Source organism: Typha latifolia, chromosome 3, assembly GCF_019914945.1.
Source record: "Typha latifolia isolate L0001 chromosome 3, TyphaL0001v2, whole genome shotgun sequence".
In the NCBI taxonomy this organism is placed as follows: domain Eukaryota; kingdom Viridiplantae; phylum Streptophyta; class Magnoliopsida; order Poales; family Typhaceae; genus Typha; species Typha latifolia.
Window position 1 is genome coordinate 4205484 of NC_133088.1, and position 25793 is coordinate 4231276.

Genomic DNA, 25793 nt, shown 5'->3' on the forward strand with positions numbered 1-25793 from the left:
AACCCTAGTCATCGGCTAGCTCCTCCCTCCTTAGCCTTGCCGACAATAGAATATGGTCAAACATAGTGTGTGGTTTTTGAGGCATTTAAAAAAAATTACAGAGGCTAAATGTTAAATATTTATATAGTAAAATCAGGTGATTGTCGTGAGATCAATTTAGGCCATTAAGGTAAGATATCACGTAATATTGTTAAGAAATAAGAGGGTCAAGTTGTAATTATATCCAAGATTATTAACTGAACATATAATTTCCTAGGTGTTGGTTAGTTGACGGGTCTTAGGTAAAAACCAAATTTACAGATAACAGTCATCAATCCACGTCATAATTATATAATCCACCCTGTAATCCAAGTCACGCCTTCCATTAGCCTTCATCGAGGAAATATCCGTACTTCCACGCGTACGGCGCCACCTGGCCGATGGCGTTCTCGTGTCGGGCTCGCGCCAGATCCAATTTTCCACAAATACCCCTCTTATATGCCACGTTTTCACACTTCAGTACGTGGATGAATAATTCAAACGAGCCCCGTTTCGTCAATTCCACCCCTCCTCGAAAAAAAGAAAATGGAAACCAAGTCATCCATCCTATCCTTCCAATACCAATACCAATACCACCCTATAAATCCATCCAACTGCAAACTCTTAGCAGTTACCACTCTAAAGTACGAGTCAAAAGAAATAATCGCTATGACTTTCGCCACCTCTCAGACGTTGACCCTCCTCCTCCTCCTCCTCCTTCTATTCTGCTCTTCTTCTTTAGTCTCCGCGCGATTCAATGCCACGGAATGCGACAAGGGCCTCACCGGCGAATGCCACAGCAAACCTAAAGCCCTTCGTCTCAAAATCATCGCCATCCCGACCATCCTCGCCGCCAGCATGGCCGGCGTCTGCCTCCCACTCTTATCCCGCTCCGTCCCCGCCCTCCACCCCGACCGCAACCTCTTCGTCCTCGTCAAAGCCTTCGCCTCCGGCGTCATCCTCGCCACCGGCTACATGCACGTGCTCCCCGACTCCTTCAAAGACCTCACCTCCCCGTGCTTACGAGAGAACCCGTGGGGCAAATTCCCCTTCACGACCTTTGTCGCGATGCTCGCCGCCGTGTGCACCCTAATGGTCGACTCCTTGATGCTTAGCTTCTTCAGTAGGAAAAACAAGATCGGCGCCGCCGCCGTCATCCACCACGAGAGCCCAACGCATGATCAGACCTCGGAGTGCGGCCCGCCGCAGTTCGATAAGGACGATGGCGATGATGCGAGGAAGACGGCGTTGTGTCGGCACCGCGTAATCGCGCAGGTTAGCTTTATGACAAGTGGTTTAGAAGTTAATATCCTAGTGGCTATAAATTACGAGATTTAATGATAGTGGTAGCTGGTAGGGATTTTTAAGGTTTGACTGCCTCAACTCTCAAGAAACAAAGATACTATCATAATTTAGTTGTATCCGTACGGCAATTAATATTGCTGCAGGATGTGCGCTACGAAGTGGGAGACACGAATTCGAATGAAGCCAACATATGATACGGTAAAAATGGATGGAGATGACTGAGAGTTTTAAGCATTAATTGTTCATAGATCTATAGTAAATTTACATGCAAATATATTTGTATATATATGTATGGTTTAGTTGTAGTGCTACAGGAAGTGGGAGACACGACTTAATTAATTTGCCGGAATTTTGGATATTGGTTTTGGTTCATGTGATTATTTGAAAACACATGGCAATAGATAGTCAATTACGTATGAGTAATTAATGAGATTAATTTCCTTCTTCGGAGAGGAAATAATAATATTTCAAGAAATAGTTGTAATGCTCTTACTTTGGTCTTGGGTCAGAGTCAACTACTTGTTTACCGTGCTTTTCTTATTAGCTAGGTGAAGTTAATTACCAGAGAAAAGAAAGAGTGGCTAATTCATTGGATCTGCAGATAGAGTCAACAAATTCAGATTGGGTGATCTAGGGAGCACGATAATTTACGTTAAGATCCTTTTCCTGCCATGAGGGAAGTGATTAATTTTTATTTTAACGCATTAGCACATGTACGGCAATCATGAATTACGATGTGATTTTAGGATTTAGTATTCAAGCGTTATATATGATTGTGCTGCTAAAAAATTAGTCAAAACGAGATTAATTTTAAGCAACTAGTTGGAAAGAATTAAGCCATATACACCCTGTCATTTGATTGTTTATTAATTAGTCATGGAAATTTAGGCACAATAATATAATTAATTACCAATTTGCAAATGACTCACGCAAATATGTAACGTTCCTTAGAAGTAACGTGCCTACCTTGACCTGGAGGCCAGAAAAAAGCATTAAATCTTGGACGATACAAACAAGGAGAATAATTAATTAATTTCATACCCAATATTTGACTTAGAATGATACATTGGTACATGAGGGAGATAACCAACCCAAGAGCCACTGTTTCCTATTGGAGAACACTGATTGATTCTTTATTAGTTCTTAATACTGAAGTGGAAAATTCTATACAAGTTTTGTTTCATCTACAAGCCAGATATTTATTTTTATGTTTAATTTTTATGCAGGTTTTGGAAACAGGAATAGTAGTTCACTCTGTGGTGATAGGTCTGTCATTGGGTGCTTCTCAGAATCCTTGCACTGTTAGACCTCTTATAGCTGCCCTTTGTTTCCACCAACTCTTTGAAGGAATGGGCCTTGGTGGTTGTATCTTGCTGGTATATCTATATCAACCAACTCTTTAATATTAGCTTTAACTTTCAGACTGCAATTTGATTTAGACCACAGGGGTTAAATACTTAAGTTTAGGGTACAAATGGATAAGTTAAACTTTAAATTGCCAAAACTGTTAACATCAGCTTAATTATGAATTAATATGTGCAGGCAGAATATGGTGCAAAAATGAAATCCATCCTCGTCTTCTTCTTCTCCGCTACGACCCCATTCGGGATTGCACTCGGAATGGCGTTGTCCCGCGTGTACAGCGACAACAGTCCGACGGCCCTCATCGTCGTCGGCGTGCTGAACGCGGCGTCGGCGGGGCTTCTCAACTACACGGCGTTGGTGGATCTCTTGGCCGCCGACTTCATGGGGGCCAAGTTGCAGGGAAGCTTCAAGCTTCAGTTTCTGGCATTCGCCGCTGTGCTCTTGGGCGCTGGTGGCATGTCGGTCATGGCAATATGGGCTTAGAATATATATATATATATATATATATATAGTAGATGTTGCAAGCTCTCATTGTTTTATATGTATTATGTAATTCTTTTGTAGTGCATATTATTGCATCATAACCCAAGGTGATGTGGCTTGAATGTCTTGAGATTGATGTAGTCGATTCCTTTGGGCAGGGACGTGAATAAACCCGAAAAGGTTTACGTTTTGAATCAAAAAAAAAAGTACTACCTGCTGATAACAATCAATCTTTATCTTGACTACTGCAGAAGCTAATCCAAGAGCAACTAAAGGATACGGAGATATGGTTTACTTTAGAGTACTTTTAACAACTATCCAGTTGTGTCCGCAAATAAATATGAATAGAAATGTGGAAGGATGATTAACTGGTGTTTTCCATCTGTAAATTAATCGTGCGGTAAACTTCCTCTCGAGGTGGTAAACTTCTACTCTCTGATTTGATCAACAATTATTAATAGATTAAAATTCAGAGTAGCAGGATGGTACGAAAAAATCTATCAATAGGAGGGAGATTGATCCTGGTTAAATCGGTTCCTTCAGCTCTTTCACAGTATTTTATATCTGTTTTCAAAATCCCTTCAAGAATTCTCAATGAACTTGATGCTCTGAGAATGGCTTTCTTTGGGGCACTATATATAAAACAGAAGAAAGGGACTTGGTATTCTTAATATTCGAGATCATAATAAAGCTTTGATTGGAAAATAGTGTTGGAGACTTCTCAATTCAACTCATTCTGCTCCCTGAAAAGATCTTGTTCTGTGCTATTATTACAGGAGGAGTCTAGTCCCTTTGAAGGAACCTAACAATTTTAATTGTTATCATTTTTTGCATGGAGCTTCTTTCGGTGGCTCATCCTTTTGCACGTGGAATATATCACTTAATCTTTAGAAAATAAAAAACTGATTGACTTCTAGCGAAATAGATGGATTGGTGATTTGCCCTTGGCTACTTTATATCTACATGCATTCCTTTTTTCTATTACAATTATGATAATGGTGAATGCTTCGTTGCTTCAGCAATGTCGATTTCATTACTGGTTCATTTCGTTGGAGAAGAAAAGGTACTCATGATGAGCAAGCTTCTGTGATTCATGAGTAGCTTTATGTATTTATACCCGAAATCTCTTGACTCCTGTATTTTAAAAGTCTCAAATCAATACTTATACTTACGACTAAAGTGAAACTGTTAGTTCTTTTGTTAAATTTAATCAAGTATTATAACTATTTTAATAATTTACTGTACTATATCAAAATCTGCATATCTTCTCTACCAATCATGATAAAAATATTTTAATTATTTTAATATCATTCAATTAAATTTAACGAAAAAATTAACGATTTTATAAGGATTAATTTGATACTTTCTAATATACCGAGGGGCAAAATAATTTTGAGCTTAAGCATAAAAAATTAAAATGCATTTAACTCTTAATATATTTTTTTGAGTGAGCCGAATTCGATTCATGTTCTGCTAGTTTAATAAACGGGAGATTTTCTTTTCTTTTTAACGCTCGGTTAAACATATGCCGAGCTGAGGTCGAGTTCTATAAAATATTTTGAGAGTTCTATTAGTCAATGATAAATGTTTGAAGTATTTACCAAGGATTAATCCACCTGTTGTCCGCCGTACTGACGCCCTCCATTAGCCTTAATGAACGAAAGAGACAGTAGGTACGGCGCAAGTACGTGGGCCATACGGCACGAGACCGGCGCCACGTAGCTCGTGCCCTTCGCGCGATGGCTCGTGCTAGATCTATTTTCCAACAATACCCCCGGTTACATGCCACATTTAGACCGCGACGCATTAGTTTACGTGCCTCTTTACGACACTTCCGCCGAAATCTTTGTAACGAGCGGCGTGGAGTCATGCCGCTTATCATTTGAATCCCACGCTATAAATCCAACTGCAGAACGTACCAGTAAGTACAAGTCAAAGTAACAAAAAAAAGAAGAAAGAAACTCAAGAGCTGCTAGCTAGCTAGAGCTATGGCTTCCACCACCTCTCAGGCGTTGACTCTCATCCTCCTCCTCCTCCTCTCGTTCTGCTCCTCTTCTTTAGTCTCCGCGCAATCCGAGGCCTCGGAATGCGAGAGGGGTCACACCGGGGAATGCCACAACAAACCTAAAGCTCTTCGCCTAAAACTCATCGCTATCCCGACCATCCTCGTCGCGAGCATGATCGGCATCGGCCTTCCACTCTTCTCCCGTTCCGTCCCCGCCCTCCGCCCCGACCGCAACCTCTTCGTCCTCGTCAAGGCCTTCGCCTCCGGCGTCATCCTCGCCACTGGCTACATGCACGTGCTCCCTGATGCTTTCGACGACCTCACCTCCCCGTGCTTACCGGAGAACCCGTGGGGCAAATTCCCCTTCACGACCTTCATTGCCATGCTCGCCGCCTTGTTCACCCTAATGATCGACTCCTCGATGCTTACCTTCTTCAATAGGACGAAGAAGAGCGGCAGCGCCGGTGTGGCGGTCGTCGACTACGAGAGCCCCATGCAAGAGGTCTCGGTGCCCGCCATGCATGGCCATGGCCACTGCGGACCGGTGCAGTTCGATAAAGATGATGCTGACGCGGCAAAGTCGGGGTTGAAGCGGAACCGAGTTGTCGCGCAGGTTAGCTTAATAATAAGTAATTCAAAATTTTAATATTCGTATAAGAACGTCTCAGCTAAACCTAAGAACACTTGTATAACAACATGAGTCCCATAAGGCCATAAATCATTTGATCATTATCGCATCAGCGACAGATGGTTTAAAATTTTAATCTCTTATTAGTTGTAGATTAATTAGAAGTTTAACTTATAGTAAAGCTCAGCGTGATAACACCAATAAATAGGGTGGTATATAAACTAAGTTTTAAGGTTGAATGCATCAACGAAGGAAGTTGACAGCATAGTTTAGTTGTAGTTGCACACCGATATTGCTGGAAGTGTGTTAAGGAATTTAGTGTTCATGTGATTACGTGAAGCACATGGTAATGGATCGACAGTAGATCTACATATAGATACTTGTATATGCATAAATATATTGGATCACGCTGCATTTGGATGATGAGATCTCTTCTTTGCAGAGGAAAAAATAATAATTAAAAGAGATTTAAGTTACCATAATCGTATATTAGACAAAGAAGCTAGGCTGCCCCCGATGTATTGATTAGACCTAAGAAATGAGCTCAAACTCTTCGTTAATTTATAAATCTTTGGTATATAGTTTCATTCATGCGACAATATGAAACCCATAAGATAGACTGGGCTAAAGCCTTGGGCTGTAGGCCTGACTCAACCCCGGCTAAAAATTCTATTAGCCCTTGGACTAAGTTGTTTGGTAGTTGTGGGCGTTTAGGCACAATATATAACATTTTGTCAATTTTGTAAAGGAGTCATGTAAATATGTGACGTTCAGATCTTCTATTTTAGATTGGATTATCTAATCAACCATGATTGAAGCATTAAATATTGGACGAATATATTCATAACAAGTAACTCCTAACTTAACAAGTATTTTCAATTAAACAAGTTAAGCTAGATTGTTGATAGCAAACACAAGATTTGGAAAGTTATTCTTGTATATAAAGATTCAAAAACTTACACAATTGCCCGAAATTAACTTGACTTAGAAGCCAGGAAGTATTAAATCTTGGGTTAGACAACATGTAGAGTTATTTAATTCCTTACCAATATATATATATGATCCAGTGCTCCCTCATGGACTATTGATGTAATCCTTATCTCCTTATTAAATTCCTAAGCTGTCATCACCATTAATTCTTTATACGAAACATTGAAGTGAAAAATTTACAAATTTTGCTCAATTTACAAACTTTCTTTTTTCTTTTTTCCTTTTTTCCTTTTTTTAATGCAGGTTTTGGAAATGGGAATAATAGTTCACTCTGTGGTGATAGGCCTATCCCTGGGTGCTTCCCAGAATCCTTGCACCATCAGACCCCTTGTAGCTGCTCTTTGTTTCCACCAACTCTTTGAAGGAATGGGCCTTGGTGGTTGTATCTTGCAGGTAAATCTTCACCAAATTCCTTTTGCTAAAAGATCAAATATATCGTTTTTGAGTTGCTTAATTAAACTTTATTAGATTGGGTAATTAGTAAAAGTAACATGGTATTTATCCTATTAGACAAGATCATTAAACCAGCTTATCTCTCATCGTGCTAACCCTGAATTAATGTGCGCAGGCAGAATATGGTGCAAAAATGAAATCCATCCTCGCCTTCTTCTTCGCCACCACGACCCCATTCGGGATTGCACTCGGATTAGCGTTATCCAACGTTTACAGCGACAACAGCCCTACCGCGCTGATCGTCGTCGGCGTGCTGAACGCCACGTCGGCGGGGATTCTCAACTACACGGCGTTGGTGGATCTCTTGGCCGCCGACTTCATGGGGGCCAAGTTGCAGGGAAGCATCAAGCTTCAGTTTCTGGCATTCGCTGCTGTGTTGTTGGGCGCTGGCGGTATGTCAGTCATGGCAATATGGGCATAGAAGATAGTGGATAGATATTTGCCTGCGTGCTCCCATTGTTTTCTTGTGTGCTGTGGTGCATGTTATTTTATGCGTACCTATCAACTTGACTGTATTGAGATTGATGTAATCCATTGGGCTAGATGGTGAATAACATTGATGCGTGCTTTCCATTATATCATGTGAATCCGTAGCTTGAATAAGAATTGAGTGTTGTTGTACCTCATAATATACAAAACAGTTGGGTTTGGGCTTTCCTCCTCATGTGAGAGTTGACCCATCCACTTAAAGTGAAAAAAAGAAAGCAAAAGCAATATATATATATGATCAATGATCAAGATGCTAAATTAGAGAAAAAGAGGAGAGAACTTTTGAAACAAAAGAGAGGGTTTCTTGTAAAGTTTTTGGGACTTATTCAAGCCATTCTCAAAAGAGATTAAAATCTTATCAAACATCTTATCTTTGATGAAATTGTTCTAATTCTCTTATAAAGTATTGGTTTTCTTGTGTTAGTTGTGATCCTCTAGTTTTACCTATAGAACTTTATAAACCTATTATTATTAAGGGATAATTTTATATTCTCCCCGGAACTATCATCATTTTTCATAATAACTTTATGAATATTTTTTTAATATATAATGACCTCCTAAATAGGTGAACTATTATTATTAAGAGATAATTTTATTTTTACCCCCTAAACTATCATCACTTTCTATAATGACCTCCTAAATTTTTTTAGTACATAATGATCCCTTTGAACAACAAAAATATTTCACTTGACCCCTTCCATTATAAGGATCATTATGTACCGAAAAAAATTCAGAGGGCTATTATAGAAAATAGTGATAGTTAAAGAGATGAAAATAGTGATAGTTCAAGATATGAAAATAGAATTAGAGGTCATGTATAAGAGGAAGATTGCACAAAATAAAATTGATACGTTCTTTCCATTATATTATATGGATGCATAAGAATTGGTTAGTTCACTTTTTTGTAACGCTTAATATGTAAACAGTTAGATTTGAGCTTCCCACCTCATGTGATCATGGACCCACCCACTTAAATGAAAAATAAGCGGACAAAAGAAAAGTAAAAGAAGAATAGAAAAGAGGGCGAGGGTTTTATTTATGAAGTGAAATTAGAGAACAAGAAAAGGAGAGGGCTTTTTAAAGAGAAAGAGAATTATTTTCTTAGAGAACTTGTGGACTATTTCAAGGAAGAAGGTGAGGCTCTTGATCAAGTCATTCTCAAGAGGGAAACGAACTTGTCAAACTCATAATATTTGGTAAGCTTGTTCATATTTTTTTATGAAATATTAGTCATCTTGTTGGTTGTTTCTCTATGATCATAATCTCTAATGTTTGTGATCATCTAGTTTTACCTATGATCCATTTACCACCCTTCCTTTCGTAGAAGTAAAAAAAGGAATACAGAGAAAAGTTTGAGGTGAATTTAGGATCGATGATTTTTCCCTCACATTAGAGGGGTTTCCACATACATTTTTATCTTTGAGCAAAGTGGCCTTTCGTGGACCTCAAACTCCATCGTCTTAGAGGTGGCCTGACCCCGTGATCATCTGCAGCCCAGGCTATATAAAATAGTTCCTGCAACATCTGGCAGCATGCTATAAGCTGTTAAATTAATTATTTAACTATTTGGATTTGTCCACCAAGTAGTCTACAAAAATATTCCATTCCCACTAATGAATAGTGTACAAAGCCGGCCTCAGTGGATATTGTACTCAAAATCTCCACTACCCCACCTATACCTTTTGACCTTCATAAAAAATAAAAATTAAAAAATTAAAAATTAAAAAAATCTCCACAAAAAAAAAAGGAACCCTGTAAGTCGTGGATACTAATTTTTTTTCTCCAAATATGATTCTTGGTGCAGAATATATATAAACAGGCTAATTATTTTATTTTATTTTTGTTAAAATTTAAAACCCCATCACTCATAAACATTCTAAACTCTTTTTTTTTATATAATTATTTTCTCAGCTAACCAAACTAAACTAAAGTAGAACTAAACAGCATAAAGTAGTACATAATGATGTCGTTTCCACTCCCGGTGAGCTAACCGCATCCCACACCCAATTATTAAGTACACGGGAGCCTGTGAGACGAGAGGTTTGAGCCTTTGACCACCTCTACCACGTGGAATTATTGGTGAAATATACAAATCATGTGAGTTAATATTTAAAACTAAGATAGAGAAATAAAAATATTAACTAAATTTTATTTCTGTTAAAAAGATAAAAATATTTTAGTCTAAGTGAAAAAGAGGCGTTATACCTTAATTTTAAAATCTAAGTCAGACTTACAAGCTTAGATAGATCATAGATGCCTAATAATCTATATGAACTATCTTACCTTTTATTATATTTTCAATGCGTGACTAGATCCTTCTGGGTGACGCTCAACAACTTCACATAGAGATAGACTTAATTGCATTTAATGATTACCGTGGTGTTGCATCAGAAGTCGACTAGTTGATAATATATATATATATATATATTAGTTCAAAATGGTGATGGGAAACGGAAGATTAATTATGTGTCAAATTCTAGCCAACAAGTCCAAAATTGTTATCCTTATGACCAATGGATTAATCTGGATTAGAGGATAGTAACACGAAGCATTACTGGAGTCGTCATTCTACCTTCAAAAGTCAAAAGGAGAACAGTCCAAAGTAACATAACTAGCTAGTTTGATATCTGAGATTGGATTAGCTGTAGAATTATAGTTTATGTAGCTTGATTCACATTAAGAAACTAAGAATAAAAAGCATACGTGCTTACTTGTAAGAACGCTCCAACAAATAAGGTAGCTATCAAAGGCGAGATTGTACGGCATTTTAAAATTCTTCATACTCCTGAAGATAAGTCGAAGATTCCCTTGAGGTTTATTGTTTAACAGTCTCAAGGGCTTATCTTCGACTTCTATTTAAGAACGTCCCTTTCGACTGACACCAAGCTTTATAATATTCTCATTTCATTCTTATCCCCCCAACATAAGGAAATGTGCTGCAATATTGGACTGGTATATATATATATATATATATATATTTTAATTATCAACAGATCTGGAGTGAATTCTAGGTACCTGATCAGTGTTACAAAACCATGCAATTAATCCAATTTTTTTTAAAATTTTATGTTCCCGTACTTATGGAACTAATTAATCCCAATCTTATATAATTCTTTAACTAAAAGGAAATATACGTATGGACACGAGTACGTTGCGATCTGGCATGTGCCGTTCGCGTGATGGCTCGCGCCGGATGTAATTTACAACAGTACCCTCGGTTACATGACCCGTTGACTAGTTCCAAACTTTTGGAGAGCGCGGCGTGGAGTCATCCCGTCTATAAATCCAAGTACAAATCGTATCATTAATCAAGTGCAAGTCAAAGGAGCAACAGACGAACTAAAGAGCCTGAGCTTGAGTTAGAGGTAGCTATGGCTTCCACCAGCTCTCAAGCGTTGACTTTTCTCCTCTTGCTCTTGTTCTGCTCTTCTTCTTTAGTCTTGGCGCAATCCGATGCCTCGCCTCCCTCGAAATGTGGCAAGGGATTGCGCGGCGAATGCCACAGCAAATCGGAGTCCCTCCGTCTCAACCTCATCGCCATCCCGACCATCCTCGTCGCCAGCATGGTCGGTGTCTGCCTCCCCCTCTTCTCTCGCTCAGTCCCCGCCCTCCGCCCTGATCGCAACCTCTTCGTCATCGTCAAGGCCTTCGCCTCCGGCGTCATCCTCGCCACCGGCTACATGCACGTGCTCCCGGACTCCTTCGATAACCTCACTTCCCCGTGCTTACCAGAGAACCCGTGGGGCAAATTCCCCTTCACGACCTTCATCGCCATGCTCGCCGCCGTGTTCACCCTACTGATCGACTCCTTGATGCTTACCTTCTTCAATAGGAAGTATAAGGGCGCCGGCGCTAGCGCGGCGGTCGTCGATCACGAGAGCCCCATGCAAGAGATGTCGGTGCCCGCCATGCATGGCCATGGCCATGGCCACTGCGGACCGACGCAGTTCGATAAGGATGATGCCGGCGGGGCAAAGTCGGCGTTGAGGCGGAACCGAGTAATCGCACAGGTTAGCTTAGCAACAAGTAGTTTAACATTTTAATCTCTCATATTAATGGTCGTAAATTAATTAGGAGTTTGGATTTTACTAAAGCTCAGCATGATCACACCAACATTTTTGGTGGTATAATTATATATATGTATATATACTTTTAAGTTTTGAATGCAGAAAGGAAGGAAGTTAATAGTGTATATATATAATTTAGTTGCTGGAAACTAGGAAGTTTGCTGTTCATGTGATTGTGTGAAGCACATGGTTGTAAACTGGAGTTCACGCCTCATTTGGATGAGATCTCCATCTTTCCAGAAGAAAATAAAAATAAAAAATAAAGATCTTAATTTGGTTTAGGTCAGAGCCAACTTTTTGTTTACCGTATTTCAATTTATTAGTTGAAGCTAACAAGAAAAAAAGAAAATAAAAGTAGTCGTTATTCATAGATTATGTTAGACAAAGAAGCTAATCAAGTAAAAAACTCTCTTAAATATCAACTCAATGTTTGAGGAATTGAAACCACCAAGACTTAAAAGACTCTACCTGAAACCCGTGGACTGGGCTAAAGCCATGGGCTTTATGCTTGACTTAAGCAGGGCCCACGAATAACCTTAGAAAGACCATACTAATTTCGCAAAAGCCATTAGCCTAATGGGATTAATCATTAATCACAAGCAACTAGTTGCAAATAAGTATAACGCTGTGACTTATAGCTGTTTGGCAGTCGTGGACATTTAGGCACAATAATATTTTTGCAAACGAGTTAACGTTCACATCCTCTAACTTAGATTGGACTATCTAACCAACCAACCATGATTGAAGTATTATAAATAGATTCATTACAATGATCGCTAACCTAACAAGAATTTCAAATTAAACAAGCTAAGCTAGCTAGATTCACGATGGCAAACGCAAGATTTTGGGCAGTTATCCTTGTTGTATAAAAATTCATAAGGGAGAAAAGGACAAGCAAATTCCTCGGAAGTAACTTGTCTAACTTGACTTAGAAGCAAGGAATCATTAAAATCTTGGATTATACAAACAAGTAGAGTAAATTAATTCGTCATCCAAATATATATATAATTTAGAATGATGCAATAGTACACGAGGGAGCTGGCCAACCCACGCCACTGCTCCTTATTGGTCAACACTAATGTAAATATTTAAATTATGTCCCCTTACTAAATTCCTGAGCTGTCATCACCATTAGTTCTTTATTCCCAACGTTGAAGTGAAAATTTTACAAGTTTTACTCAATTGACAAGCTAATTTTTTCTTCAAATATATATATGCAGGTTTTGGAAATGGGAATAGTAGTTCACTCAGTGGTGATAGGCCTATCCATGGGTGCTTCTCGGAATCCTTGCACTATCAGACCCCTTGTAGCTGCCCTTTGTTTCCACCAACTCTTTGAAGGAATGGGCCTTGGTGGTTGTATCTTGCAGGTAAATCCACACCAACTTCCTTTTGCCATAATATAAAAAAGAACAAATTAATCGTTTTTTAGTAGCTAAAGCTTTATTAGATTGAGTAGTTACTAGTTAGTAAAAGTAACATGGTATTTATCCTATTAGACAAGATCATTACACCAGCTTATATCTCATCGTGCTATCCATGAATTAATGTCCCGCAGGCAGAATATGGTGCAAAAATGAAATCCATCCTCGCCTTCTTCTTCGCCACCACGACCCCATTCGGGATTGCACTCGGAATAGCGTTATCCAACGTTTACAGCGACAACAGCCCTACCGCGCTGATCGTCGTCGGCGTGTTAAACGCCGCGTCGGCGGGGCTTCTCAACTACACGGCGTTGGTGGATCTCTTGGCCACCGACTTCATGGGGGCCAAGTTGCAGGGAAGCATCAAGCTTCAGTTTCTGGCATTCGCTGCTGTGCTCTTGGGTGCTGGTGGGATGTCAATCATGGCAAAATGGGCATAGGATATATATATATATATATGCATGCATGCTCTCATTGTTTTCTCAAGATGTGTTCGTAGGCCGAGTGCATGCATGCATGCTATTCCATGTATCTGTCGACTTGAATGTATTGAGACTGATGTACATGTACTTTCTATTGTATGTATCATATGAATCCGTAACTTGAATAAGAATTGAGTGTTTGTTCGTCTACTTGTTGTTCAAGTTGCACTTCATAATTAATATGCAAACTAAACTTTGGTGCGTGCATTTGCATTAATTACGGCGGGTCCTGGACTTATAGATCAAATAACAGTGACCATATCTATATCTGTGCAAGGCCATACATGCACCTCAAATTCCATTTTCTCCGAGACGGCATGACCCCATGATCTCCTGCAGCATATGGCATCATGTTATAAGCTGTCAAACTAGTTAATTATTTACTGTACAATTTTTTTTTCCTATAATCTAATTATTAAAACTTTATACTAAGATATTGTACTCTCGAACTAAGTTGCTACAATATATCAAATCTCCACTTCTCCACACCTCTCTCTCTATATATATATAATATACCTTTTGATCTTCGAAAAAGTAAAGCTTCTTGGTGCGGAATAATAGATGGACAGGCTAAGATTAATGATTAAAACTCCATCACTTATAGATATTATAAGCTCTTTTAAACCTCTTTTTTCCCCCAACTAATCAAACCTAACTAAACTAAAAAGGAAGCAGTAAACACCATTACTTTCCACCACCGGTGAGCTAACCGCATCTCACATCCAATTATTAAGCACATGGGAGTCTGTGAGACGAGCGAGGTGGGCGAATCACATATTCATATGGCCGCGGTGACCAGAAGACGTGGGCCTCCGTTTTGACCTCTTCTTTGTCACCACTCACCTCCCCTTCTCTTTTTAAGCTCACCCACTATTCAACGCCCGAGCCACGTGGAACTAATTGCTGGGCGCCACAACCGAGGTGGTATTCTCACCTCCCCCACCTCCCAGGCGTCACGGTATCCGATTCAACTACACTTTTGCGGAATATTATTAGATTTTTTTTTAAAAACTATGCTTAATTTTTGTTGGAGACTAAATCTTTGATACTCAATTATTTCATAAAAAAGTTATAATAGATAGTAATTTAAGAAGTACAAAAATGCGGATTTGACTGCGAATTTGCTCAAAGATAGGGTGCTATATGTAAACACCCACTTATTTAATAACAGAGGGTGGGTGCGATTTAGGCGTACGAACCCGCGAACCCCACCGTCTGATCGATTTGTAGGTGCACTGAAGAGACGGTGGATATGGGGGCGGCGAGGGGATGGGTCCCACTCGCGTTAACAGCACCCGCTTTAAACTAGGATTTCCACGCCTGAGAAGGAATAATTAAGCTATGGCTTTAACGCCATCCTCTTCGCCTTTCAAGTCTACTTTTCTCTTTCTTTCTTTTTTTTTATCTCTTCTGAGAATAAATTCTTAGGAGGCTTCCTCTCTTCCAAAGAAGAAAAGGTGGGTTCTTCGTCCCTGTCCCGCTCTCTATCTCTCTTCCTCCTCAGACTTGGAGATTTGGGAGAGGAAGGGGAATGGCGACGGAGTTTGTTAGAGGGGTATTTGGGATCTTTAACGGCCATTTGGGGGGCAAAAGAAGCTAGCTTTTGGTGATTCGGCAAATGGGTATTTGTATTTGAGGAATGGGACTTCTCTTTTCCCTTTTTGGGTTTTTTTGTTGGGTTTCCACTGGATTTTGATTCGGCGGGTTGGAGAGGAAGATACCAATTTGGGAGCAAAATTTGTTTAGCCTGTTAACTAGTGATGGGTGTTAATAGGGCAGTTTGAGTTGATGGTTCAGTTGGTAGCTGGAGGATTCGACTTCTATGTAAAAGGGTTCTTTTCGGATTGTGAGGTGGAAGATTGAAGTGAATTTGATTTTCTAATTGTTATATACAGTAGTTAGAATTTCATGGAAGTTAAAGATTGAACCTTTCTTCGCGTACTTGTTCAATGCTTTAATAATATAGTTTGATGACTTGGTGTGGCTCCTCCCTTGGGTCTCCTTAAATTATATCTCTAGACAGATTGGTGTCACATTTATTGGCTGAGAGATCACTCTGGGTTCCCAAAGGCAGTGAAATCAAATTCGGTTCTTAATGGAGAGTTTGGCCGATTACGAAGATGGGCTCTTTGATAATCCTGATGTAGAAGAGGAATTTCGAAGTTGTTGCGCAGAAGATGAGGAGTGGAAAGATACTGAAGAATCTTTAGTTGAAGGTTCGAAAGAGGATCTCGATGAATTCTCGCTGCGAATGTTTTTCAAAGGTGTATCTGTCTCTGAGGCAAAGGGTCCTAAAATCTCCGGAATTGGAGTGGTTATGGAAAGGTCTCATGGAGTTCCTGCACTTCAAGTGCAGAAAAAGTTGGATTTTTATGTAGAGGAATTAGTGGCTGAGCACTTAGCTTTGATGGATGGGCTGTTGGTAGCCTTGCAGAATGGAATTCGGAAGGTCTATGCATTCACAAGTTCAGAGAAACTATATTTTCAGGCAAGCAGTTTACTACTTAAACTTGGCAATAGAAATCATAAAAATTACTGTTATAGGTCTACCATTTGTTATAATATTGAATTTACATCTATCATTTACCAGAGTGAGTTTGATCTTTATTTGAATGCGCTGATGAATGTAGTCCTGATTGATCGTTATTTGGAGTTCATTGTTTTGTCTCTTTAAGCACTCTTTCAGTAATCCTTTTTCTGCAGATTGTAGTTTTCGCTATTGTACAATCTTATTTATTATGACGGCCAACATGTTTATATTTTTGCACTTGGTAATATTCTATTAATTCAGTCCTTGTTTTAGCTTCTGGGAAGAATATTCTGTTCATTATTAGCTTCTGTGGTGGAATTGCCAGTCAGTTAGTTGGTTAACTTCTAACTATTTTAAATGTCTTGTGCTTTTGAAGTTTGGTTGAATGATTCCCTTATTTAATCCACAGATTGCAGAAACAGAGATTCTTGAAGACCAACTTTTGGTAGCTTTAGCACACAGAATTCTAGAACTTGCTGAAAAATTAGAAGACTTTGATCTAATGCTGGTTCCTAGCTTTGAACTTGAGAGACCATCATGGTTGGCCCAAGAAGCAATTGGCATCAAGGACCTTTCTTCTGACAGGAATGGATCAGTTAGTGCCTGCCCTATTTGTTGTGAGGAGAATCAAAGTTCACAAATGATACAGATAGATTGTTCCCATAAGTTTTGCTCTGGTTGCTTGATCACTTATGTGGAAGGAAAAATACAGGCCTCACATGTTCCTATAAGGTGCCCCCAGGTAAGGTGTAAATACAACATTTCAACTAGTGAGTGCAAGTCTTTTCTTCCAGTCACTAGCTACGAGTTGTTAGAGAGAGCCTCCATGGAAGTGGGTCTTCACAACATGGAAACATTATATTGTCCCTTTCCAAATTGCTCGATGTTACTAAATGCAAGTCAGCACCTGTCCTCTAGAGCAAGCTCATCAAGTCTCTCTGATGTCAATTGTGTTGAGTGCCCAGAGTGTTGCAGAGATATCTGTATTAGCTGTGGGGTGCCATGGCATACGATGATGACATGTAATGAGTATCAAAGCCTTCCAGCAGAGGAGAGGGATGCAGGGGATATGTCTTTGCATCTCTTGGCTCAAAATAATAGGTGGAGACGTTGCCAGCAGTGCAGGCGAATGATTGAGCTCACACAAGGGTGCTACCACATGACCTGCTGGTATTCTAGCTATGCCTTTATGTTAAAACAATACAATTTTGGATCATATTCTTGCTATATAGTGCCCGTTGATAAGAAACTAATTATTTGGCATAAGACCAAGAATCTTTTCTTTTTCATGTGTTCTTTCATGTTGGATATCTGCCATTCGTACCAGCATTATTTTGTTGGTCTACTTTGTTGTCTTTAAAGATTACCATCCCTGGACTTGTAGATTTTAATGGTAAGTTGTTAGCATCTTCAGTGATCTTTCTGTAAAAGAGTGTTTCCTCTTGCATGAGGCTCCCGCCAATTCTGGGTCAGGAGAAGGGAAGACATACACATGCTTATCCCATTATTGAGAGGTTTGTTCCTGTGTCTTGAACCTGGTGCCACCATGGGTCACATGGCTAGACTTAGCTGTCACTACTAGGAAAGATAAATCAAAACAATGAAAATCTATTTATTTATGTCTATACTAGGAAGAATATTCATAACATTGGTAATTACAAGCTGATGTATCTGCTGAACTTATATTCTCTTGTCTTGTATTGGATCTTATCAATGTTTGAAATATAGGTTCCAAAAATTAAAAGCAAAATGTTTTGGCAATTTCAATTTTGGCACTAAATGAAGATTAGAGAATTCCTAACTTTGGTGATGACAAACACAGCTGCCTTGTCTAAGTGGAAGCAGTGGCTGTCTGTATTGCTGCCTTACTGCCACCAGCAAGTGCCGCAGCAATAGCTGCTGGTGTTCGTCCTGCATGGCAGTAGCAGTTCCATCCACTATAGAAGGTGGCAGCAGCTTTCTTTGCAATAGGAAGCGACAGTAACTGTTCCACTTGTTATTTCCAATTTTCCATTTTGCTTTATGACAAGATTTGTTAAGTACAAGCTGGCAATTAACTTATTGTAAGCATAGAAAAATGCTTGGCCGTGGTCCTATACCGTGTTATGTTCTATATAGAGTAATCCTGTGATCCCATCACAAAGAACGTTTATATGTTCATTAGTTAGTATGTACCTTGTGATAATTTACATGCAAGCTAGTATAACTTGGAAACTTAGGCTTATATTTGGACATTCTTTTATTAGTCCTCTTGTCTATATGTTTGTATTTATGTATATGAAGAGCTTTTTTCATTATCTACGCGTATATATGTAGAATATATCTATGGGTTTGAATATATGTGTGTATGTATATATAGAGCGCAGCTCTGAGAGAAACCTTTTTAGGAACATCCGTGAAGTGGTAGCTACAAATCAGTTGCTCTGGTTCAATGTATGTTCATGAATCAATATGGGTTTATAGACTCGGTACAGTCTGTGCATTAGGGGCACAAGCATTTCGTTAGAAATTTAGAATGCAGTACGATGATCTATATGATGTGCATTGAAATGTAGAATATCACAGTGGGGTACAAGTATTTCGAATAATTCTGAAAAGACTTGGCTGACATTCAAATATAAGGAAAACAAGAATGATTATCGAGCTCATAAGAGAATTGAGCACTTGACTAGGACTCCAGTGCAGAATGCAGATATTATTTTCCTAATTATTGTTGCTCGCTTTCATTTTCCATTGTATGTTTAAAACTTATCCTTGTTTCCATAATTTTATTGTATCACTGACTCTCTATTCTGCTATGCAATTATTGGAAACAACATGCAACAATGATGACATTGAGGATAGAGCTGTATTCCTGTTTGGAAAGGATACAGGATGAAATTTGTGCCTGTTTTTTCTAACATATTGTTATTATCATTATTTCCAAAATGTACTAAAGCATAACATCACATTTCTTTTCCCATTTGACAGGTGTGGGCATGAGTTCTGCTACTCCTGTGGTTCGGAATACAGGAATGGACTTCAGACTTGTCAATGTGCATTTTGGAATGAAGATAATGTTGAACCGTCAGTAACATACCCAAGTCAAGAATCAGAAATGTGGACATGGGATTCTTTTGATACCATGCCAGAGGGTTACTCTGAGCAAGAAAGAGCACAGTTGGCTCTGATACAGAGGTTCCTCACTGGAGGATTCAGCTTGAGTGACCATCCTTGTCAGTCACCACCCCGCTGTTCGGACTCATACATTGATACCATGAAGGACCTCCACCAGCTTCCTTGGCTCGAGAGATTTGTCTCAGTGATTAGTGATAGTTACAATGAAGATTTCATCCAATGAAAACATACGTCAACATCGTGCATATCAATTCTTGTTTAATAAGTTGCTGACTCTTTTCTCAACATGGCTTACAAAATGATGTGCTAAATATGTTCCTTCATACACATGGTTTGCTTTAATACATGTGTTAATGTCTTATATATTACCTGTATCCCTAGTGAGTATAAATTTATGTTTGGGAAGTTCCTATTCTTGGTGATGACAAATGTTGTTCAACTGTTAGAAGATTGGTCTTTATTCTTCACTAGTTGCCAATGCTCCAGTGCAAAATGTATTACCTGTCCTTTAGATGAGTATTCATTCCTCTAAGAGCAGATACGGTTGTTCCGTCGAGCAATTTTAATGTGGTTCTTTTTTTCCTGTAAATCTTGGATTCTAGATGGTTTTCAGCTTTCAAGGTTTACTTGGCATGGACTCACTCTACATGTAGATATAGTTATCACTTATCAAGAGTAATTTTGATCAGTTGCATTGTTGCATTCTGGTGCATATTAAATCATAAGCTACTTACATTTTCTCATTGCAAATTAATATGGACTCCTCATTAGTTGCGTCCCGGTGGTTTGTGCAGTCACAGTATATTATTTATACTTCTTGTTGGTCATAGAAGTGAAAAGTGGAGCTGCCAAAAATATAGGACATGCTGCTTGCTCTTTATTATAGTTGTAAGTGAGCAAAAAAGTTGACAGTGGACAGTCTTGACAATTGTTTTGCTGCCTATTTTGCCTCCTAAGATGAGCAAAAGTCTTGGTTATTATTTCATTGCGGAAACATCATATCAGATGCGCATATCATAACTTCTCCAGTTGACACCCTATTTGTTCTCCGAAATAAAAAAGGCAGTTCCAATATTTCTCCAATCCTTTGAATATTTGCGAGCTCTCTTTTCCTAGTTTACTCCCCACTCTAAATTACTACTTCCACATCTATCATTTAAAACAAAGCACTTTGGGAATTTCTTGGTCCCTACTTGTAAGAAAATATTTGCATGCTGCTCCATAAGCTTCTTGCAAAGTATTCATATGATGAACTGTGAATAAGCTTCTCTCAAAGTGCTCAGGATTATATATGTGCAGCACTACTGGATAAACTTCTCTTTCCTCTGCGTCTACCTCCATTTCTCATGCTTAAACTAACCATGTAACTCCTATCTAAGTGGAAGTATACGCTCCACCCATCTTAGTGATGTCCTGTTATTTTTCACTAGACCAAACAAATACAACATAAATGCTTAATAGTTCTTGGCATGCGAGTGATAAAAAAGGTTCTCTTTTGAGGGAATTGGAGAATGATGCTATCAGATCATTATTCATTTAGACCAAGTGATAGTCTATGAGGAGCACTAAGGCTACACCATTCTAAGAGACTGAAGAGATTGTTTGATGGGAAAAAAAGAGGAGAAATTGAAGAGATGCCTTTACTTTTCCTCTCTTTTTCATAATGCTTTCTTTATCATAATGTGCCAGTGAAAGATAGAAATGCCTTTCATATGAGCATTTAATGAACAAAGGCAGGTAGAGATGCTACTAGTTGTGGTGAAGCTTGAGTTGGGATGTATGCATGTTAAAGTACTGACATCTCTTTAAGCAAGAAAAAGAAAATTCACTCTATGATCAACCCATCATTCAATTATCATGCAAAACCTTTGCATTAATCCTTATTGAATAGAATTTTATGACAGCAATAATATACTTTCACTAAGAATATCATACTCAAATACTATATTCAATCACCAATTACTCTAAAAATTTCAGTTGACAGAGACTAGTAATCTAATTTTTGCTTTACGAACTTCACTTTCAACATTAGAAGAACGTACTGCTAATGCTGATTTAAAAAAATGTTAGTGGTGACATAACATAAAATAGACTAACCCATTTGTATGATTAAAAACTTTCCTTCTCCTTTGTCCATCACACTTAATGCTCAAGTCACAGAAATAGAATATGTAGAGAAAGATACATCATCAACAATTATTTATAGCTATCATATATTTTTATTTTCTTAACTCTAGAAAGAGACAAAAGATATCCAATTATAAGTTTAGAATAGGCCTACAACATGCAACATCACCAGGAACTAGAATCCAAATACCATCATAGGAAACAAAGCTATATATTTCAAGAGTCTTCTGTTAGAGATGTTTGTTTTAGAGACTTATTTCCGGCTTTTTCTATGAATGTTCTAATGTAGAACATTGATATATCCTGTCTTTTTTTGTCATATTTAAATCTTTGTTCTTCCAGCCTATCATTAGAATTATCTTAAGCAGTAAGGGAGGACAATAATTTCACTTTATACACCTATACATGAATCTCTCACCTCTCTGATTCTTTCATACCTTACATCATTCACTGCCATGGATAGTAAGAGTGTTATAAATTTTGCATCAATCATAGAAATGTTATGATCATTTCAACGTACTGATAAATTCCTTGTTATTTTGTGTGTCGTGCTATTAGGCGTAGCAGATGGCGGCGGGGCACTATTACCGATGCGGCGGCCGGACCGAGGAGGGTCATCGTGCGCTAGAACCTTAGATCTCTCCGTCAATCATTTCCTCATTACGTACAACGAGAAAGCCGTGATTCTTCACTACCTCATCCATATCAAGCCCAGGACACTTGCGAAAACCGAGAAGATTTACGAGGTTTCAAGATTCGAGAAGTTATCAATCAAGAATGAGCTGTTCAGGGCCCACCAGAAGAAGTTTCCGCCGTCGTCAATTGCCTACGATGGCGAAAGCAATCTCTTCGGCGCCGTGCGACTGCCGACCGGCGAATTTGAAGTAGACCTACGCGGCCGAAAATTTGTCGTCGGAATTGAGTTCAAGAAGAAGATAGAGCTTAGCCACCTTAGAGACCGACCTATACCAGGAGAACTCTTACAAGGCCTAAACGTCATTGTAAGAGAGGACTCGCTAAAGCAAAAGATTGCATGCAGGAGAAATATATACTCTACGAATCGAGCTTTCCAGCTTGGAAGAGGCATCACAGCTCTGCTTGGCTTGCAACAAACACTTGCAAGCACTGAGACTGGTCCGGTACTTCGCATCAACTACTCGATCACGCCATTCATCAATTCCGGCCCGGTGCTCCAATTCCTCAACGAACATTTGGGTCTCCCGTTCGACGAAATGACTCAACTAACAGAGAGTGAGAGATCAGCTGTAAAGGAAGCTTTAAATGGACTGCAGGTGACCGTAACACATCGAAGAAGTAAAGAGAAGTTCACAGCTCTTGGCCTGACAAGTTTGGTTACGGAGAAGATTGTGTTCAGAGATGATCGTTTGGACAAGGAGGTGAATCTTGTGGATTACTACAAGAACAGGTATCTGATTGAGATCAAATTCAGGAGGCTGCCTTGCTTGGACTTGAGCAAGAACCAGATGAATTTTGTGCCTATGGAGTTCTGCGAATTGGTAGAAGGGCAGAGGTACCCAAGAGATAGGCTAAGAGGGGAGGAAGAGAGGGCACTGAGGCAGGTAGCTTCAGTTCATCCGATGAGAAGGAAAAAGATGATCATTGAAATGGTTCATGCAAAAGATGGGCCTTGCAGGTATCTATCCTCTATGTTAAACCTTTTGCCCTCTTCTAATTTCAATGTCTAGTATATAAACTTTGTAAGAAAACAGGGGAGAGCTGGCTAAAAAGTTCAAGATAGGGATCATCAGTGACATGACCCAGGTGACAGGCCGAGTCCTGGAGTGCCCAAATCTAAGGCTGAAGAATCTAAGGGGCAAGTTCTACAAATTTAGAAGCCAAGATGGAGACTGCCAATGGAACCTGATGAAGAACAAGCTACTAGAAGGCCAGAAATTGGAACACTGGGCTATTCTAGACTTCAGTGCAAAGCCATCCAACTCAAGCCAGCGAAGACTTGACACCTCTTTTTTCACTGAGAACCTCGTCGAACGGTTGCGTCACCATGGTATCCAAATCAACAAGGACCCTGCCTTTGTACAAGAATCCAGTATGGCTGCACTCTCCAGCTATAGACGGCTCTATGGAGAGCTAAAGAAGGCAAAGCAGACACCAAACGGGCATCCAATTCAGCTGCTCATCTGCGCCATGGCAGGTCGCCATCCTGGTTACAAGAGTCTAAAGCTCATATGCGAGACTGAGCTGGGGATCATGACGCAATGCTGCATTAGCTACCAGGCAAACGATAGGGCCAAAAAGGATAAGTATCTCGGCAATCTTGCTCTAAAGATTAATGCCAAGCTTGGTGGCACCAACGTGGAGCTATACGATCCTCTCCCTCGCATGTCCGACCGCCCCTTCATGCTCATCGGCGCCGACGTGAACCATCCGCCGTGTCGGAACACGACCAGCCCGTCGATCGCGGCGGTTGTGGCGACCGTCAACTACCCGCAGCCCCACAAGTATATCTCCAGGGTCCGGTGCCAGAAACACCGCGTCGAGCAGGTAACACAACTTTATATGTCGGGAACCAATTCTAGGTAGATTTTAAAAATAACTTCGTCTTAATGTTACGTTCGAATTTATAAAACCCAACAGATACTCGAGCTTGGCGAAATGTGCAAAGAGCTAGTCGAAAGGTACGCCGGGATCAACGGAGTACGGCCGGAGAAGATCGTCTACTTCCGCGACGGCGTCAGCGACGGGCAATTCGACATGGTGCTAAACAAGGAGCTCAAAGACCTCAAGTCTTCCATAGAAACAGAACAATACTCACCAACCATTACAGTGGTGGTTGCCCAAAAACGCCACCACACACGTCTATTCCCTTTCCTAAAAGATGTCTCAGTGTCAGGGCAACGCAGGACCAAGAATGGCATTGGCAACGTTCCACCAGGGACAGTAGTGGACACTGGGATTGTTGACCCACTGGCATTCAATTTCTACCTCTGTAGCCATTTTGGAAGCCTCGGAGCGAGCAAGCCGACGCACTACTATGTGTTGCATGATGAGCATGGATTCACTTCAGACGAGATGCAGAAGCTAATTTATGACCTTTGCTTCACATTTGCTAGGTGCACCAAGCCGGTGTCGTTAGTCCCACCAGTGTACTATGCGGACCTCGTGGCTTACAGAGGGAGGCTATATTTTGAGGGCTTGTCGACTCGCCGGTTAACTTCTTTTGATCATGCCGTGCTTCCCAAGTTGCATGAGAGAGTTGAGACTGGGATGTTCTATGCTTGAGATAAGACAATAATTTGGGTTAAATTTTGATTTTGATTTTTTTATATTCTTTTTCCGGAGGTGATTTATTTCACCCCCACGGGGTGGGTCTGCTGGGTTTGTGCACCACCCATTGTGTTAGATTGCTCCCCTCTTATCTGTTTCTCCTTTCTCCCTCTGCAATCCGCTAAACTTAAATAATTGTTTTGAAGGAGGGGATGAGCTTTCGCATACGATTTTACCTCTTTCCCTAGCATCAAAACTACCATTGTTTAGAATTTTTTTTACCGTTAACTTATTATTATTTTTAAATATTTTTGTTCCCCTCTTTTTTTAGAAAAAAAATTATATGTTAAAATTATTTTTAAACAGTATAGAACGGACAGACTTTCATGCGTGTCCAAGTAGACTTTCGTGCAGGTTGACGGGTGAGCTTCCAGACTAGGCTTTCGAGTTGAGTCGATGGACGGACTTTTGGACTGGGCCGAACGGGCAAAGTGCTGGCCCGTGCCGCCCATTAGTAGTTCGGGCTCAGGCTGGGCTTAGCTCGGTCCAAACAGAACCGGGCACAGGTGGGCTGGGCTGTTTGATCATGCCCATGCAATGCCTAGGTCCGTGGTATGTGGATTTTTCTTAATAATTATTTGTAACGAAGAAGATTTTGAGATGCGTTTGCCCTATTTTTGTTGGACTTTAAGCTCTTGTATTCTCTCTTTTTTTTTATGCACGTGCCTTTTTCTTTCATTGGGCGTGTGTTTGTGTTAAATGCTAGAGCTTCTAAAGGGTTTAGACCATATTTCCCCTTTAATCTTATATATATTAAGTTTGTATCATTTGGACCTTATAGAATTATCTATCTATGGGAAATTCTGAAAGTTGCAGTAGGTTTACATTAGATTAAAGAGCATATTTGAGAAGCAGAGTACATAGTTTCAAGGAAATTTTGATAATTTACAAATTAGCTGGTAAATTTGAAGTCAAATTAGTTCATAGAAATCGAAGCTTCTGCTCAATATGTTCTCACATCATTAAAAGACTCATGAAATTATTCATCCACTGAAATTATATGA

At 39.6% G+C, this 25793-nt stretch overlaps 5 protein-coding genes across 5 annotated transcripts; all 5 read left to right on the plus strand.

Moving 5' to 3' along the window:
• Window positions 1-657: 657 nt before the first annotated feature.
• Window positions 658-3407, plus strand: LOC140784697 (fe(2+) transport protein 1-like). Its single transcript, XM_073132225.1, has 3 exons — window positions 658-1293; window positions 2550-2699; window positions 2866-3407. The coding sequence occupies exons 1-3, from the start codon at window positions 688-690 to the stop codon at window positions 3169-3171; spliced, it is 1062 nt and encodes a 353-aa protein (XP_072988326.1). The 5' UTR covers window positions 658-687; the 3' UTR covers window positions 3172-3407.
• A 1691-nt stretch (window positions 3408-5098) lies between these two features.
• Window positions 5099-7823, plus strand: LOC140784685 (fe(2+) transport protein 1-like). Its single transcript, XM_073132209.1, has 3 exons — window positions 5099-5789; window positions 7038-7187; window positions 7363-7823. The coding sequence occupies exons 1-3, from the start codon at window positions 5160-5162 to the stop codon at window positions 7666-7668; spliced, it is 1086 nt and encodes a 361-aa protein (XP_072988310.1). The 5' UTR covers window positions 5099-5159; the 3' UTR covers window positions 7669-7823.
• Window positions 7824-11052: 3229 nt separating this feature from the next.
• LOC140784402 (fe(2+) transport protein 1-like) lies at window positions 11053-13859 on the plus strand. Its single transcript, XM_073131797.1, has 3 exons — window positions 11053-11746; window positions 13024-13173; window positions 13362-13859. Exons 1-3 carry the CDS (start codon window positions 11108-11110, stop codon window positions 13665-13667), a joined length of 1095 nt encoding a protein of 364 aa, XP_072987898.1. The 5' UTR covers window positions 11053-11107; the 3' UTR covers window positions 13668-13859.
• Window positions 13860-15039: 1180 nt separating this feature from the next.
• LOC140784529 (E3 ubiquitin-protein ligase RSL1) lies at window positions 15040-19785 on the plus strand. Its single transcript, XM_073132006.1, has 3 exons — window positions 15040-16197; window positions 16649-17409; window positions 19210-19785. The coding sequence occupies exons 1-3, from the start codon at window positions 15805-15807 to the stop codon at window positions 19577-19579; spliced, it is 1524 nt and encodes a 507-aa protein (XP_072988107.1). The 5' UTR covers window positions 15040-15804; the 3' UTR covers window positions 19580-19785.
• Window positions 19786-21589: 1804 nt separating this feature from the next.
• Window positions 21590-24788, plus strand: LOC140784590 (protein argonaute 2-like). Its single transcript, XM_073132082.1, has 3 exons — window positions 21590-23137; window positions 23214-24006; window positions 24100-24788. Exons 1-3 carry the CDS (start codon window positions 22074-22076, stop codon window positions 24742-24744), a joined length of 2502 nt encoding a protein of 833 aa, XP_072988183.1. The 5' UTR covers window positions 21590-22073; the 3' UTR covers window positions 24745-24788.
• The last annotated feature ends 1005 nt before the right edge of the window (window positions 24789-25793 follow it).